This window comes from Apteryx rowi, unplaced genomic scaffold (assembly GCF_003343035.1).
Source record: "Apteryx rowi isolate R43461 unplaced genomic scaffold, aptRow1 scaffold_332, whole genome shotgun sequence".
Lineage (NCBI taxonomy): Eukaryota > Metazoa > Chordata > Aves > Apterygiformes > Apterygidae > Apteryx > Apteryx rowi.
The window spans coordinates 582,389-596,100 of NW_020449775.1; the positions used below are offsets into that span (position 1 = coordinate 582,389).

The 13,712-nt window shown below is 42.4% G+C and overlaps 1 protein-coding gene across 1 annotated transcript; it reads left to right on the top strand.

Annotated features, from left to right (window-relative positions):
* Positions 1–55: 55 nt before the first annotated feature.
* CUNH11orf54 (chromosome unknown C11orf54 homolog) lies at positions 56–13,181 on the top strand. Its single transcript, XM_026071924.1, has 9 exons — positions 56–129; positions 3,157–3,280; positions 5,269–5,367; positions 6,315–6,388; positions 7,233–7,334; positions 9,448–9,624; positions 10,395–10,544; positions 11,137–11,253; positions 12,775–13,181. Exons 2-9 carry the CDS (start codon positions 3,223–3,225, stop codon positions 12,946–12,948), a joined length of 951 nt encoding a protein of 316 aa, XP_025927709.1. The 5' UTR covers positions 56–129; positions 3,157–3,222; the 3' UTR covers positions 12,949–13,181.
* The last annotated feature ends 531 nt before the right edge of the window (positions 13,182–13,712 follow it).

The window sequence follows — 13,712 nt, forward strand, 5'->3', positions numbered from 1 at the left end:
GGGGCGGACTCGGCGTCCCGGGGCCGCCGCCATGTTGGGAGAGGCAGGGGTGGGGCGGGGCGGGATGGCGGTGCTCGGCGGCGGACGTGGGGCGGGCAGAGGYGCCGTGCAGCGCAGCGCGGACGGCAGGTAGGTTGCGCTGAGGCGCTCGTCGCGGCCGTGCGGCGCAGCAAGGGCGGCTCTCGGCTTTTTTTCCCCCTCTCTTTGCCTGGCTGGGCGGATCTGAGCTCCCCCTTCGCCCTCCTCGGGGCCGGCGGCGCGGTGACGGCTCTCCCCTTCTTTCCCTGCCTGCTCCGAGCCCCCCAAGAGCTGCCTGTGACACACGTTTCCTTGGGTTGCTGCTGCTTGCAATCGTAGATTTACTGTCCGCGAGAAATGCTGCGAGATAGGAAGGAAGACAAGGACTGCGCTCTTTGGGGTTTTGCGCTTTTTTGAGTTAGGAGCCTGTGGAGCAGAAAAGGGCTTTTCGTTGGTGGCGGTGTCAGTCCGCGAGCGCCCCGGCGGGCCGCGAGCCCGGACGGCCGCGCCTCGGCGTCGGCTCCCCGCGGCAGCGCTCCCGCAGGCTCCTGGCAGAGTCTCCCTCTTGTTCCCGCTCTCCCTTGCCGCCCGGGCTCTCTAAATTGGCGGCTCCAACCTGAATAATCCCTTCTTTCTTCTCACACCCTTCCCAAGTTCAGCAACAACTTCAGTGTTTCTTCACTCCAGTGCTTTTCGTTAGCCTTGGCTGACTTGATGATCCCGTTAAGGATTCCCGGTCTCAGCTGATTCCCCAGCTCTTATCCTGCCACTACCGACTTCTGTTCCCTACCTCAACCAGTCAAGCAGATGGCTCTGCTGCCGTGTACCCTTTCTCCACCGCAAGTGTAAGATCTCCTGCGTCTCCCTAGCTGAGAAACACAACTTCTGCWGGCACATCTGTAGGCGTTTTGCTCTTCTTGGTGTCGTCTCTAAATTTCTCCTGTCTTGCTGACTGTGTTATCTCCAATTTCTGCCTGATGTCTCTTTCCCCCTATCCTGTGGCATTTCTAGCCTATAACTTTTCCTACCTGGCTTCTTCCCTCCAAGTTGTTTTAACTCAGGTTCTGATATTAACCCCTGCCTAAATGTCAGGGTTCTTATCTCATCTGCGTTTTTCCTGGCCACTCTCTGTTGTTGTGTTCCCCTTGGTAGAGCTCAACCTTTTGAAGTCTTTTGGGATCTTGTTCTCCTGGTTCTTGTGATACCATCCCCGATCTCTTTCTAGCTTTTCCCTACTGTTCCTTTAGCGTTTTTGTTTGTCACATATCTACGTTTCTTTCAAAGCTTTCTGTACTATTTTGATGTCACTCCAGCTCACCACAATGGATCTTAATTGTCTATTGTTGTCTCCTTTACTGTTGTCCCTCTCCCGCATCACACAACCCCACTGTCACTGCTGTCCTTATGCTGGAGACTCCAATCTACTTCTCATTTTCTTCTAAGTCGACTAGAGTCTAGCAATCAGTTCAAGGTCATTATGATAAACTGAGCTTTCCCCACAATCTTTACTGCCTTTCTTGATTGTGGTGGGCTGACTACTGTCCTTTAGACAGCAGATGATAGTCTAGGTGTTATATCTAACCCTGATTACTTGAACTGTGTCTAAGTTTTGCTTCTGTTTTGTGCACAACGCCATCTCTAGCCTGTCTTCTCAGTCTATTTCAGGACTTTTTCACCTTGTATCTTGACTTCTGTCACAGGCTCCTTCTGGACATGACAGAAGGTTTTTGACAGGATGATGATCATTTAAAACAGTGCTGACAAAGTCATCTTCTGACTTTCTTTGACTGAATTACTCCCTCTCTTTTGTGTTCAGAGCACACCAAATATAAAATGCTGGGGTCTGATTCACTCTATCTGATAGAAGGCTCCTACCAGAGGCACCTAATCCAGCTTGTTACCTTCTCCTCTACAGTCAGAGGAGAGAGGGAGTCACCTGCGGAGGTGCATCAGCCTAGCTAAAATGAGAATACTCTGCACAGGCAGCTGTCTTTCCCTCCTTCTCTACTGCTATAGAAGTAGTTTGGGATGGCTGAACTCTGAGCACAAATACCTCATGTGACTACTATAATCTCCCAGCTCCTTATATTTTTTTCCACTGGGCCTTTTTCCTTTCTGCAGACTCCAGAGGACTGTGGTATAAGGACTGTTTTCCCCCCACCTCCCCCACCCTGGTATTTTGGGCAATCATAAATGCAAGAATTTTTTTTAATAAAAACTAAAAGTATGCATAAACAGATACCTTGCATTATAATCCTTGCTAACAAAAGTTCTTCAAATCTGGGTATTAAAGTAGGTTTTTGTCTTTTTCCTCCAAGGCCTGAGATAGGGATAAGTGGGACCCAATTTCTTTTTGTGTTGTGTGCAGCAGACAAGTGCCTAAGGAGTTAATGATTGCTGTTGCTGGTTTAGAGGTAGTGTCTAATCAGCTGTTTCTGCCCTGACCTGGTGGTTTGCCCTAGTAACTGACTTTGCTGTTGCAAGGCTGACTGAAATATAGTTCATTTGTACAGAGACTCTGAAACTTAAGTTCAAAGCAAAACTTTTTGTTAGGGGCTCCTTAACGAGATACTGCACAACTGGTGTTAGAACTTGCTGCTGCTGTTTTATGCCTTGAGAAATGCTGCTAGCCTGTTTGCCTCTGGAAGGGGAAACGTGCCCAATATCAACTGGAGACCATATCACAGCTGAGGCTGAAAGTCCACAGTAGGTTATGCTGGGAAAGTAAACATCAAGGTAGGGAAGGACCTGGGGAGGCAGCTAATGTGCTCAGAACAGCCCAGCTTTTTTTTTTTTTTTCCCCCCCCCAAAAACAAATGATTGCTTCAGTCTTACAAAGGACAGGTAGCTTACAGACTTGTCTCTTGAACCAGTTTCAACATAGGCTGCATTTTGCCTACAGCCAGTTGTAGGTTTGAGGACTAGCATGTGTAATTCTCTGAACCTGCTGTAGAGCTGACAGATATGTCCTCTTCCAAAGCACATAAGACAACTAACAATAAACTTTCCTTTGATGACAGAATTACGGTTCTACTGTCTCTGCATTCTTGAGGCAAATTGCAAAATAAGTTATATATCAAAGAATAATATGAAGATGTAAGCCAGTTTTAATTGTTAAACCATTATCCTTGTTAACAGATCAGTCACTTCTGGAGCTTGGTATACTGTGAGTTCTGACTAGAAGAAAAACACACAAATTAGGAAATGGCCAAAGTCGAAAGGTTTGCTTTTCATGTTCCAAGTTTGGAGGAGCTTGCTGGAGGTAAGTGCAACTTTCTACACACTTAAAATGTGCACTTCAAACTCACCTTGAAGCTCTTACCAAAACCTCTCTATAGCAAGTACGCACAGAATGCTTCTGTTGCTAGCACACTGAAATGTAATGAAAAGCACTGTTTTTCTATACGTTATTATTTATTTAAAATTAACAAATAAATAAAAGCTCCCAAATTATATTTAGACACACCATCAGGTTCTCAAACCGTTTAAAACAGCTGCCTTTGCAGATTGATGCAGAACTTGTGGAATTTTGACAGTTATAGACTGAGGTTATTAACACAGTGGGATCACCTATCTTCCTGTCCCTCCAGCGTTAATCTTTCTTTTTCAGGGCTACTCAAAACACAGCTGACAAGATGCAGTATAACATGGCAGGTTGATAGCTGCAGATGGTCCCTCTTTTGATGGTTGAATTAGAACCAGGCTGTGGGGTACATTTTATTTATTTTGTTTTTTTCCCGACACCTTCACAGAATGTTCTCACGCACTATAGAGCTCCTCTTTTCCTTGCCCTAGTAGAAAGGTGCTATTCCTTCTGTCTCCTGCAGCATGTGTACTACAGTTTTTCTTCAGAGAGGTCCTCAAGTTCAGTCTGCTGCTCTTCCAAATGTGTTTTAGTTTGACATTTCCATGTTTTGAGAGAGTGTGGTCCCAGCAGTACCATGGGTGGTTCTCAATGCTTTTCTCACTCGGAGTTGTCAGGATGGGGCAATAGCCCAGGGCTGCTTATAGACCTGTGGGTTCAGTGTAATTGCAGTAGAAAGTAGCAAAAGAGCTGAGGTAATGAGCATGATTTTCTCCTTTTTTCCCTGTTTCTCCTGAGGATCTCCTATAAGTTGCAAGTTTTGCTGCTGTTAAACTCTTGAGTATGATTTGAGGAATGCCATTTTCTTGTTCTTCTCCACTTACCTGAAGGTACCGAGATGTATTTAGAAACCTGCCGAGTACCTTCTCCTGACCTTTGTGGTCAATGGCTTGGTAATTCTGCTCCCCAGAAGTGGGGTTGAAACTTTTTGGAGGAAACAAAGGCACAGTCAGAAAAGTCCTCTGAGAAAACAAGGAACTGCCTGGTTTGAGATCACAAACTGGGTTTTCTGCTGTTTAGTTTGAAACATCTGCCAAAGCAAGCTCCCAGAGATGGAGGAAGCTGGATCTTTTGCACAGTATTTGGAGCAGTGTATGTGAAGGTAATCCCCAACTCAGTTAAGGTTTGGAAGCTGTTTCTTACAGCAGACTTGTCTAAGTCAGAGTCCTCCCTGTTGTTTGAGTGACTCTGCAGGCTCTGGGCCTAAAATGCTGATATGAAACAAAACAAAAAGTTTACATTTTGGGCTGATCATCAGCACAGCTTCACTATGTTCATTATCTGTCTTGTACCAACAGTGGCACTTGCCAAAAAATCTCCACATGAATGGAAACATGACAGTCAATATCCGGTGAGGGCAGAAGTTTCCAGACAGCAGAGACAGCTTGAGAATATAATCAAGCAATTGCAAGCAGTCAAGTTAATGTATTTAAAGAAGTCACTGTAACTTCAGCTGAAACTAACTTCCTCCTTCACAATCACATGAGCATGAGCATACTTGTCTGCCCTTGTGAAGTAAAACCATTGCTGAATGTGGTTTACACTAATCCACGTTAACTCCACATTGCATCGCTCCCTGTAGCCCTAGGAGCAGTCAGGTACTGTATCTCAAGTAAAAGCTTTGTAATGTCTTAAAAGAATTAGTGTGGTAGTTCACAGTTCTCTAAACCAGTCCTCACTCTTCTCTGAAGTTCTGATTTAGGAAACAATTAAATACCTACAGAAAGTATCATTTAAATCAATGGAGTTACTTATCTTTTTAACTCATCTTGCTGAAGTGAAGCCTAAAACAGATATATTTCTTGTTATTAGTAATTTGCTAATCTTTTGGTAATTTTTCACTGTTATTAACAAAAACAATTGCTTGTTATTATTCTTTATTACAGTTTTGCAGAAAGGGCTTAAAGAAAATTTTGCTGATACTCAAGTCTCTGTTGTAGACTGTCCTGATCTGACTCAAGAACCCTTCAACTTTCCTGCTAAAGGTAACCTAGCATTCCTGTCTTCTACTAGGACTTCTCCAGTCCTTTATACTTTATTCTGTCTGGTTTTGATCTTTTACAGATGTTGGAAGAGGACAGTTTGTTTTTCAGATAGCCAATACTCTTGAGATGAAAGCTACATTTTATTCTTGGATTTGCTGCCTAGTTGATGTATGAACAAGGACAAGTCATTCAAGTACTTGTCACCATTTTTTCTTAACCTGTGATTGCAACACTCRCCTATCTCGTAGACTTCATTTAGTGTACGCAGCATGGTTTGGAATTAAGTTATCTTCCAGCTGGAGAACTTTTTTATATCCATGTCAATCACTTCCGGGACCTAGGGAGTTCAATTTCCATTGTGTCTAAACTCCTGCCATTCATGTATGTCTGAAGTGAAACTCTTCCTCTGAGGGGCATTCATCTTCTTTGATGTTAGCTGTCCAAAAGACAGACATCTGATCTGCGCAGCTCATCCGAGTTTCCTCTATCGTCAGTGCAGTGAAAGAAGCCCATCCAGAAGGTGATTCATCCCTTCTTAAGATACATGTCCAAATAGATCGGATGAATTCTTCTGAGACTTGGGCATCCAACTTTGCTGAAATTTTGCAAGTGGAGTCCGGGTGGTGCTATCCACTGTGTGATGAGGGTATCTTACTGGGGAACTGCCAAATGGTAATCATTGCCCACTATAATATATTTTGTGCTTAAAGTATGCTAATTTCACAACAATTTGACTCACATTAAATCTCTCTACTGTGAATCATTTTAGGGCTTACTTTCCTTGCTTTCTTAGTAGTGTAACAGTTTATCTTAACATGCTGGAGAAACTTTGATCTAAAAGTATTTTAAAAGTTTGAAGAACCAGTTCTTTGGTGTGTTAGACTGCATGTGTGTTTAAGATTTTTAGGAAAAACATTTTGCCAAGCTAACTGGCTGTGTTCTTCCAGGAATCTGTGGAAAGCCTAGGATAGCAGATGTGGGAGGTGTTCCTTACCTTCTTCCTCTTGTACAAAAAGAAAAAGTGAGTTCTTTCGTAGCTGTGATGTTTTAATACATTTGTCAAAGAAAAATGTAGTATCTTGTTGATTTAAAAACAAAACCAAGGACTAACAGATACTATAAGTTTCTACTTGCAAAAGAAACTTACTTTTCAATGTTTTCAATGAGATTTTGTTTTCAATGTTTTCAATGAGATTTATTCTGACCTGTGTTAAACATAGATCCCATCAGGTAACCTTATACATCTTAGCAGAAGCAGCATATAGAGGTTGATAGTTCCTCTTCTCCTGCCTTCAAATACTAGGTAGGTTTTGAGACTCACCTGCTCTCTGCAACAGGAACTATAGAAGCAACCACCTATAAGCAAGGGCTTGGTCTGTGTGTTTATAAATGGCTTGTTGCATGTCAGTGACTTCAAGCCACAGCCATGCTTCTTTGTAAAAACTAGCTGTATTTCCATCTTCAAGCCAACCCTGGATTCATATTACTATCCCTTTTCAGGATTATCATGCCTCCTTTCTGACACCTGGCCACATCTGACTCTATATGATATTCTCTTCCATGTGATTTCCTTTTTTATTTTATGCAAGTATCATTTTCAACAAGAACAGTAGTTCAGTCTTTAGGTAAAATGGTAGGGGAACATACAGGCAGACTCTACCTGCCAAAAAATAGATGGGAGATGTACTCAATCTGTTACTATCAGATGTTGCATTGTTCAGATTTGGGAACTGTGTTCAGCCTAATTATCCAAAATACTAATGAGAGTGTTGTGAATTAAATGCATCTAGAAGTTATCTGTTTTGGACTTGTCACTCTGTTCACTATTACCACTCTAAAATGAAAGATTTGTGTTGCTTTTGCAGGTTTATGATCTAAATATAGTTGCCAAAGACATAGAACTACCTGGAGCTTTCATTCTTGGAGCTGGAGCTGCTTCATCCAGGATTCTTGGAGTAAATGCTGAGGTCAGTAAATAGAAGTATGACAGTTCTCAAATAATTAATTCATGGAAGTATCAAAATAGGAGAGCAGTATCTTATTGGGTATTTCCTGTTTACAACAAAACGATCATTTAACAAACAGCTTTCCTGTCAAAAGCACATAAAACACATTAAAAGGAATTCAGATGAGGTTCATGCAAAGAGGTGCTCACTTCTGATGTAATAAAGATTGATTTTTAACTTGTAATTCTCCAGAAAGCATGTGATTGCTTTGAAGCTCATAACAAACATGATTTCTGATATAGCACTAGTTGATTGACAACAACCTGGCCAAAGTTTTTAATGACAAAATCTAGAGATGTCTGTYAAATCACTTACTGGGAAATGGCTTTAAAATGCTCCTTGTCTTTTGCCCTCTTGGAGAGCTGTGTTTTACATTCCAAGCTTTAAAGACACTACACACCAAATCACCTGCTGTGTGAGAGACAGGAGGTGAAAACTACTGCCTGTGGAGGCTTTGGCCCGTCAGAGTCGCTTCAGGCATGGGTCTCTGCTTGGAAGTTACCTTCAGCTGCAGCAGTGTTGTGCCTCCCCAGCTCTGGGAGCTCATGAGGCAAAGGTACRCTGCAATGCCAGAAGTGCCTCTTAGTGTTGTCACTGTGAAGATGAGTAAAGTTGGGGCAGACTGAGTGCATTTCATCTGAGAGCTGGATGTCTGGCCACTCTGACAGCAGAGTTTTCTGTAGTGATATGTACAGAGTGCAACCATTGTGAGATAAGTTTGATGGTCGCTTAAGGGATGATTTTGCTTAATCTGAYCCAATGCTTTTAATGTATAAATGAAGCAGCTTTGTTTTGGGATAAATGGAAAACTTAGACATTGTAGGTTCAACCCCYTCACCTGGCTATGGAATAGTATGTAATTAAAGAAATGTTTTTAATAAATTAAAATATGAAAAGGAGAAAAGAAAAAGTCTTAAACTAGGCATTAGAGGATTTAGGACATGTTAAAGTACAGTACTGAGTACAGTACAAAAAAATAGTAAGTTTCTAATGTTAGAAAACTAACACTAAAATGTGTTTTGTTTAAAAGCAAATTACTAGATTAATGGACAAGTGGACTCTCTAGCTTATTTTAACAGCTCACCTATTCAAAGAAGTTATGTCCAGATTCATCTAATCTAATTTCATGCTCTTCATTCAAACATTTCACACTAAAGCTTAGTGCTGTTTTCAAAGAGGGGGAAGAGAGAGAGTATGGAGGCACCATGAGAGAGTTATTTCAAATCACAGATGAGACTAACTGCTCCCAGAAGCCCCCGTTTCTCTCACAGTTTACTATTGAGGGAACTTGCGGAAGATGCATTTCAGTTAGACATTTCAGTTAGGCACCTTCATTTAGGGATGATAAATCTATGCCTTAGTATGCAGGACACTAGTGAAAATGCATAGAGAACAATGCAATCCTGCTTAAGCTATTACTATCGCACAGAGAGTAGGTGCTAGAAAACTATGTTCTGTCTTTTTGCACACTGTCTTTTCCCTGTGGGAGAGCCTTACACACCAGCCAGGCTTACCCTAAATCTGTTCACATTGAAGTTAATGGCTGTTCTACTGCTGACTTCAGTGAGACCTAATGAGATGTCACCCTGGTATGCTCATTTCTGAAAACTTATCTGGAAACTTTCACTGTTCCTTGCTTCCTCTTGCCGTTTCCTTTTGATGTGTGTTTTGGTGGATGAGATCAGTCCATTTCAGGATTAAATTTGGACCACTATAATAGTTGTGGTTGTTAAGGGGATATCACATGAGAAAATATCACACAGAATGCCCTTATTTACAGGCAGGCCTCAGATCTCAAAGGCTAGGCTTTTCTTTTTTTTTTCTTTCTTTCTTTCCAACAGTGCTCATCTTCACAGAACATTAAATTTAACTCTCCAGAAAGAGTAAAACTGATTTCTGGAATTTTCTACTATACTACAATATTAGTACATTTTTCTTACCAGTACAGACTTGATTTTGAGAGACAGAGCTGTGTGCTGAAAGGGATTATTTCTTGGGATCATGGTCCAAAGCTTAGGCTGCATATATGTGAGTTCTATTAATGTGACGTATTCTTACACGTTGTTCTTCTCAGCTAATCCCTATTGTTCAAGCTAAGAGTGAAAAAAAGCCCGCTGTGAATGGGAGCTACATTGCTCAGATAAACCCTGCAGACAAAGGGTGCCTGCTTGAGAAGTACAGCAGTAAATATACTGACTGTGAGTTTGGGCTGTTGGCCAACCTCTATGCCAGTGAGGGCCAACCTGGCAAGGTGCGTACTTGGATCAAAGGTAACTTTGCTTGTAGAGCTTTGTGGCTGAAGAGAAATTTATGTTTCAATGTTCTTCTATCAATTCACTATGATAACTGTAAAGTAGAAATTGCGTGAAAGAAATAATATCCCAACACAAGAAAATGATGTTGATGAATGAAGGGAAGAATTGGTGGAAACAGAGTGGTGTTTGAATTTCTGAAGGGATTAGTAGCAGGTTAGTAAAATTTTTCCTTGTAAATCATCCACTCAAATCTAGTGCAAACTGGCAGCGACTTAAGGTTATTGTTGCCTAATGATTGACTTTTGTAAATCAGGTCTGTGCACTTGTTGAGGTTTTAGAAGTGCTTCTCCCAACAAAGCTTGTACAAGATAGTGTAGGTGGAGCAACCAAAAACTGAATGCTACCTGGAAACTGAGGAGTCTTCTCTGTTTCCAAGAGTTTCCTTATGATAGAGTTGAAGCCAGCTGGTGGGCAGAAAGGGGTTGCTTATACCATTTCTCATGTGTGAATAAATGACTTGCTGCCCAGCACCCTTCACAGGAAAAGCTAGTGTTGAACAAAAAATCGGGAAAGCAAGTTGATCAGGTATTGGAAGGATGTGAGTGGAGCAGTATATGTAGGGAAACTTGTGCTTTGAAAAAGTAATCCTGGGTTATAAACTTGGGAAAATTTCACAGCAACTTATAAATGCATTCAGCATCCAAAACAGACCTTTGCAGACTGTTGCTGCAGAAGATGGCAGTGGTGAATTACTTTTATTCTTCAGGTTATTGAAGTGAAAGCAAATGAAAGAACTGGGGAACTTAACTTTGTGTCTTGTCTGAGACAAATTTTAGAGAAACACTATGGAGAAAAGCCAGTCGGGATGGGTGGTACTTTCATCATTCAAAAGGGGAAAGCAAAGATTCACGTTATGGTAAGTTGCTCCTAATTCGTGTCACTTTCTCTGTCCTGTTGAACACAGAAGTATAAACCAGGGTGTAGCATTTTAGTGCACTGACTTTGTTTTGTACTTACAAATTCGTGCACAAACTGTTAGGATAAGCAGTATATTAAAGTAAGAAGCTGATATTACCAGACTACTGATGCTATGTTATCTGGCCGTAATACTGTCATCTTTTCTTTTGGAATCCATGGACAGCTAAAGAAGGAACTGTAGAACTATTACAAAATGAATTTTGATTTATAAGGACGTGATGAAATACAGTAACTGAGGTGATACTTATAACAAGCAATAGATTTTCTTTTTTAAATAATTGAGCTTGTACCAGGAAGAGAATCCTTACTTCAGGAGTTCTCCCACTAAGTATCTGGGCAATGAAAGGAGCAATATTCTCGTCATTTCCATTTCTGGCAGAAACACAGTAATGGGCACTGCTGAGCTTGTGCAAGGCAAGAAGAAATGTGGTGAAGAGAAAAGTGGGGAGGGGAAAAGTGAAAGAAAGTCGCTAGAGAAAAGGTATTGGTATAATTTCTTCTCACTTATAAAGCACTTGTTTTTGCTGTAGCCTCCAGAATTTTCTGCCTGTCCTCTGAACACYGATGAAGATGTGAATAACTGGCTCAAATTCTTTGAAATGAAGGCTCCACTGGTTTGTCAGCCAGTAATAGTTTCCAGAGACCCAGTGAGTCTCTTTCTCATTTCTAAGTGTAAACTGAGACTTGTAATGAATTTTGTCTTGGATGTGGTTTTCCCTTTAAGAACAGGAGTGTGTATATATTGTATTAAACTTCCAGAGGTGGTGTAATGAAATACAAGCATCTCATTTCTGTCCCTGCTTTGAATTGAGGCTAGGTCAATCAAGTCTAAAAGCTGATGGCTGTTCACAGTAGAATGAACGTAGTGGTTCTGTTCCAATTGCAAGTGTACAGCTGTGTGCATCCCAAACCCAGCAGCACAGTTTGTGTTAACTGCTGGCTATATCAGGGGGGATATCAAGTGGATGGAAGCTGGGCCAGGCGTGTATTCATGTAGTTCACTTTCATAAAAACTGTCTGTGCCGCTGTGGTGTGGAAATACGTGCAGTATCTGTCTCATAACTGCTGATGCAAACCCTCAAGACTGAAAGAAAACTCACCTTTCACAAGCATTCAATCCAACAGCACACAATTTAGGATAAAAGAATCTGCTTTATGAAAACCAATATGTTCATCAGTAGACATATTTACTTAAAAATAACCAAGAAACCATAGATGTAAATGTCTGTATTATAAATAATAGTGCAGTCATAAGTAATATGAAAAATAATTTTTCCCAAGTTAAATGGGTCATGATGTACTTCAAGGTGTTCAAGAATGTGTTCAAGGGTGTGACTTTGTTGTGTCTTTATTTGGCAGCCTCTGGCCTAAGGCTAAATTATGTGCATCTTCCCAGAATCTGTTGATGAGTGCTTGGAAAATGGTCATCAACAGCTGCTCCATTCAGAACCAGTACAACCTGTGTAGCGAATGCAGCTGGGTTATTCCCATGAATCCACTGAAAGCTCCAAAGCACACAGCTAGACCTATGTTTTTGGAAATGTTTGAGTGTCACTACAGAGACAGCAGTGGAATAGAGCCTTAATCCTGTGTTAATGAACTGTTTTGTTGGTAGATTTCTAGCATTCAAATGCCATAGCATTACTCATCAACATCCTCTTGATACAGTAACTGATGGGGGGAGCTCACTGTTCAGTGTGCTAGCTGTTACTGTTTTTGCTGTTTCTCCCACTCTCCTCTAAGCTGGCTCTCAGAATTGGAGTAGAGATTGTCATTTGACTGGATGGCTCTATGGTATTCAGCACAGTGGGGTTCTGACTTCCAGCTGGGGTTCCTTGGTGCTACTGCTTTATGAATACCAAAAAATATTTAATCCCAATTTAAAAATAAAAAAAAGAGGAAATCTCTGGGAGCTCAATGCTGAGGGTTGGGGGCTGTCAGGACTTAAAATTCTCTCCTCTCCTCTGCTGTCCCTGTAGTGCAGCCTCAAACAGCTCCTTCTCCTTTGTTGTCTTTTACTGTTAGTTTCACAAACATCTGGCAAGTTTTCACTCCTTAATGCTTGTAGAGATCTGTGGAAATACGCAGCATTAATGTGACACTATGAAAGCACTGTTCTTACATTTGTTTAACTGGAAGCGTGCTCACGGGCGTTTCTCTGGTCGCAGGGCTTCGACCTGCGTGTGGAGCACACGCACTGCTTCAGCCACCACGGCGAAGGAGGGCACTACCACAACGACACCACGCCGGACAGCGTGCAGTACCTGGGGTACCTGCTGCCTGCAGAACTGCTCTTTCGCATCGACAGGCCCAAGGAGACTCACATGGTTGGAAGAGACTAAATTGGTCCATAAACCATGAGGTTTTGGTGAAGGCATAGCAATTTAATGTTTTAAGTAAAAATGCTGATTTTATAATGCTTTCAATTATGCACATATATTTATCATAGTCAAGAACAAATATGAGAGCAATAAATTGCCAACTTTTTAGATTTTTAAAAGGGGGATATTCAGAGCTTCAATATAATTGAAATGGTTATGTCCAAAATGAAACAGTAATTTCATTCCAATATTAAGTCTGTATTGATCATGTACGTTTTTGCTGTTTGCTTGCTCTTCCTGCATGGCTGTGACTGATGACGGGGAACCAAAAGTGAATTTATGTTTAGAGCAGGGAAAGAAAACGGCTTCTGATCCAAAAAACAAACAACCTCCCCCCCCCCCAAAAAAAAAAAAAAAAAAAAAAAAAAAACACAGTACTGCGAAAGGAAGCGGCCGCAGTGGCGCAGAGCTGTGCCGCAGCCTCCTCGACGAGCAGATCCTGCCCGTGCTGCGCCAGCCGGGCGCGGCTGCTGAACGAGGGGCAGCGGGAAACCTCCGCTGGTTTCGGCGAGCTGTTGAAGCGCCTGGCGCCAATAAAAGGAAGCTGCTGCAGGGGGCTCGCGTTGTCGGTCCCGCCGGGGCCGGGCCGGCAGCGGGCTGGGGGCCAGCGCTGCGCCGCCGCCGCCGCCCCGGGCGAGCTCTGCCCCGCTCCGCCGCGCCGCGCTCCCGCCTCCGCAGGGCGTGCTCCCGCCTCCGCAGGGCGCGCTCCGCGCTGCCGCTTGTTC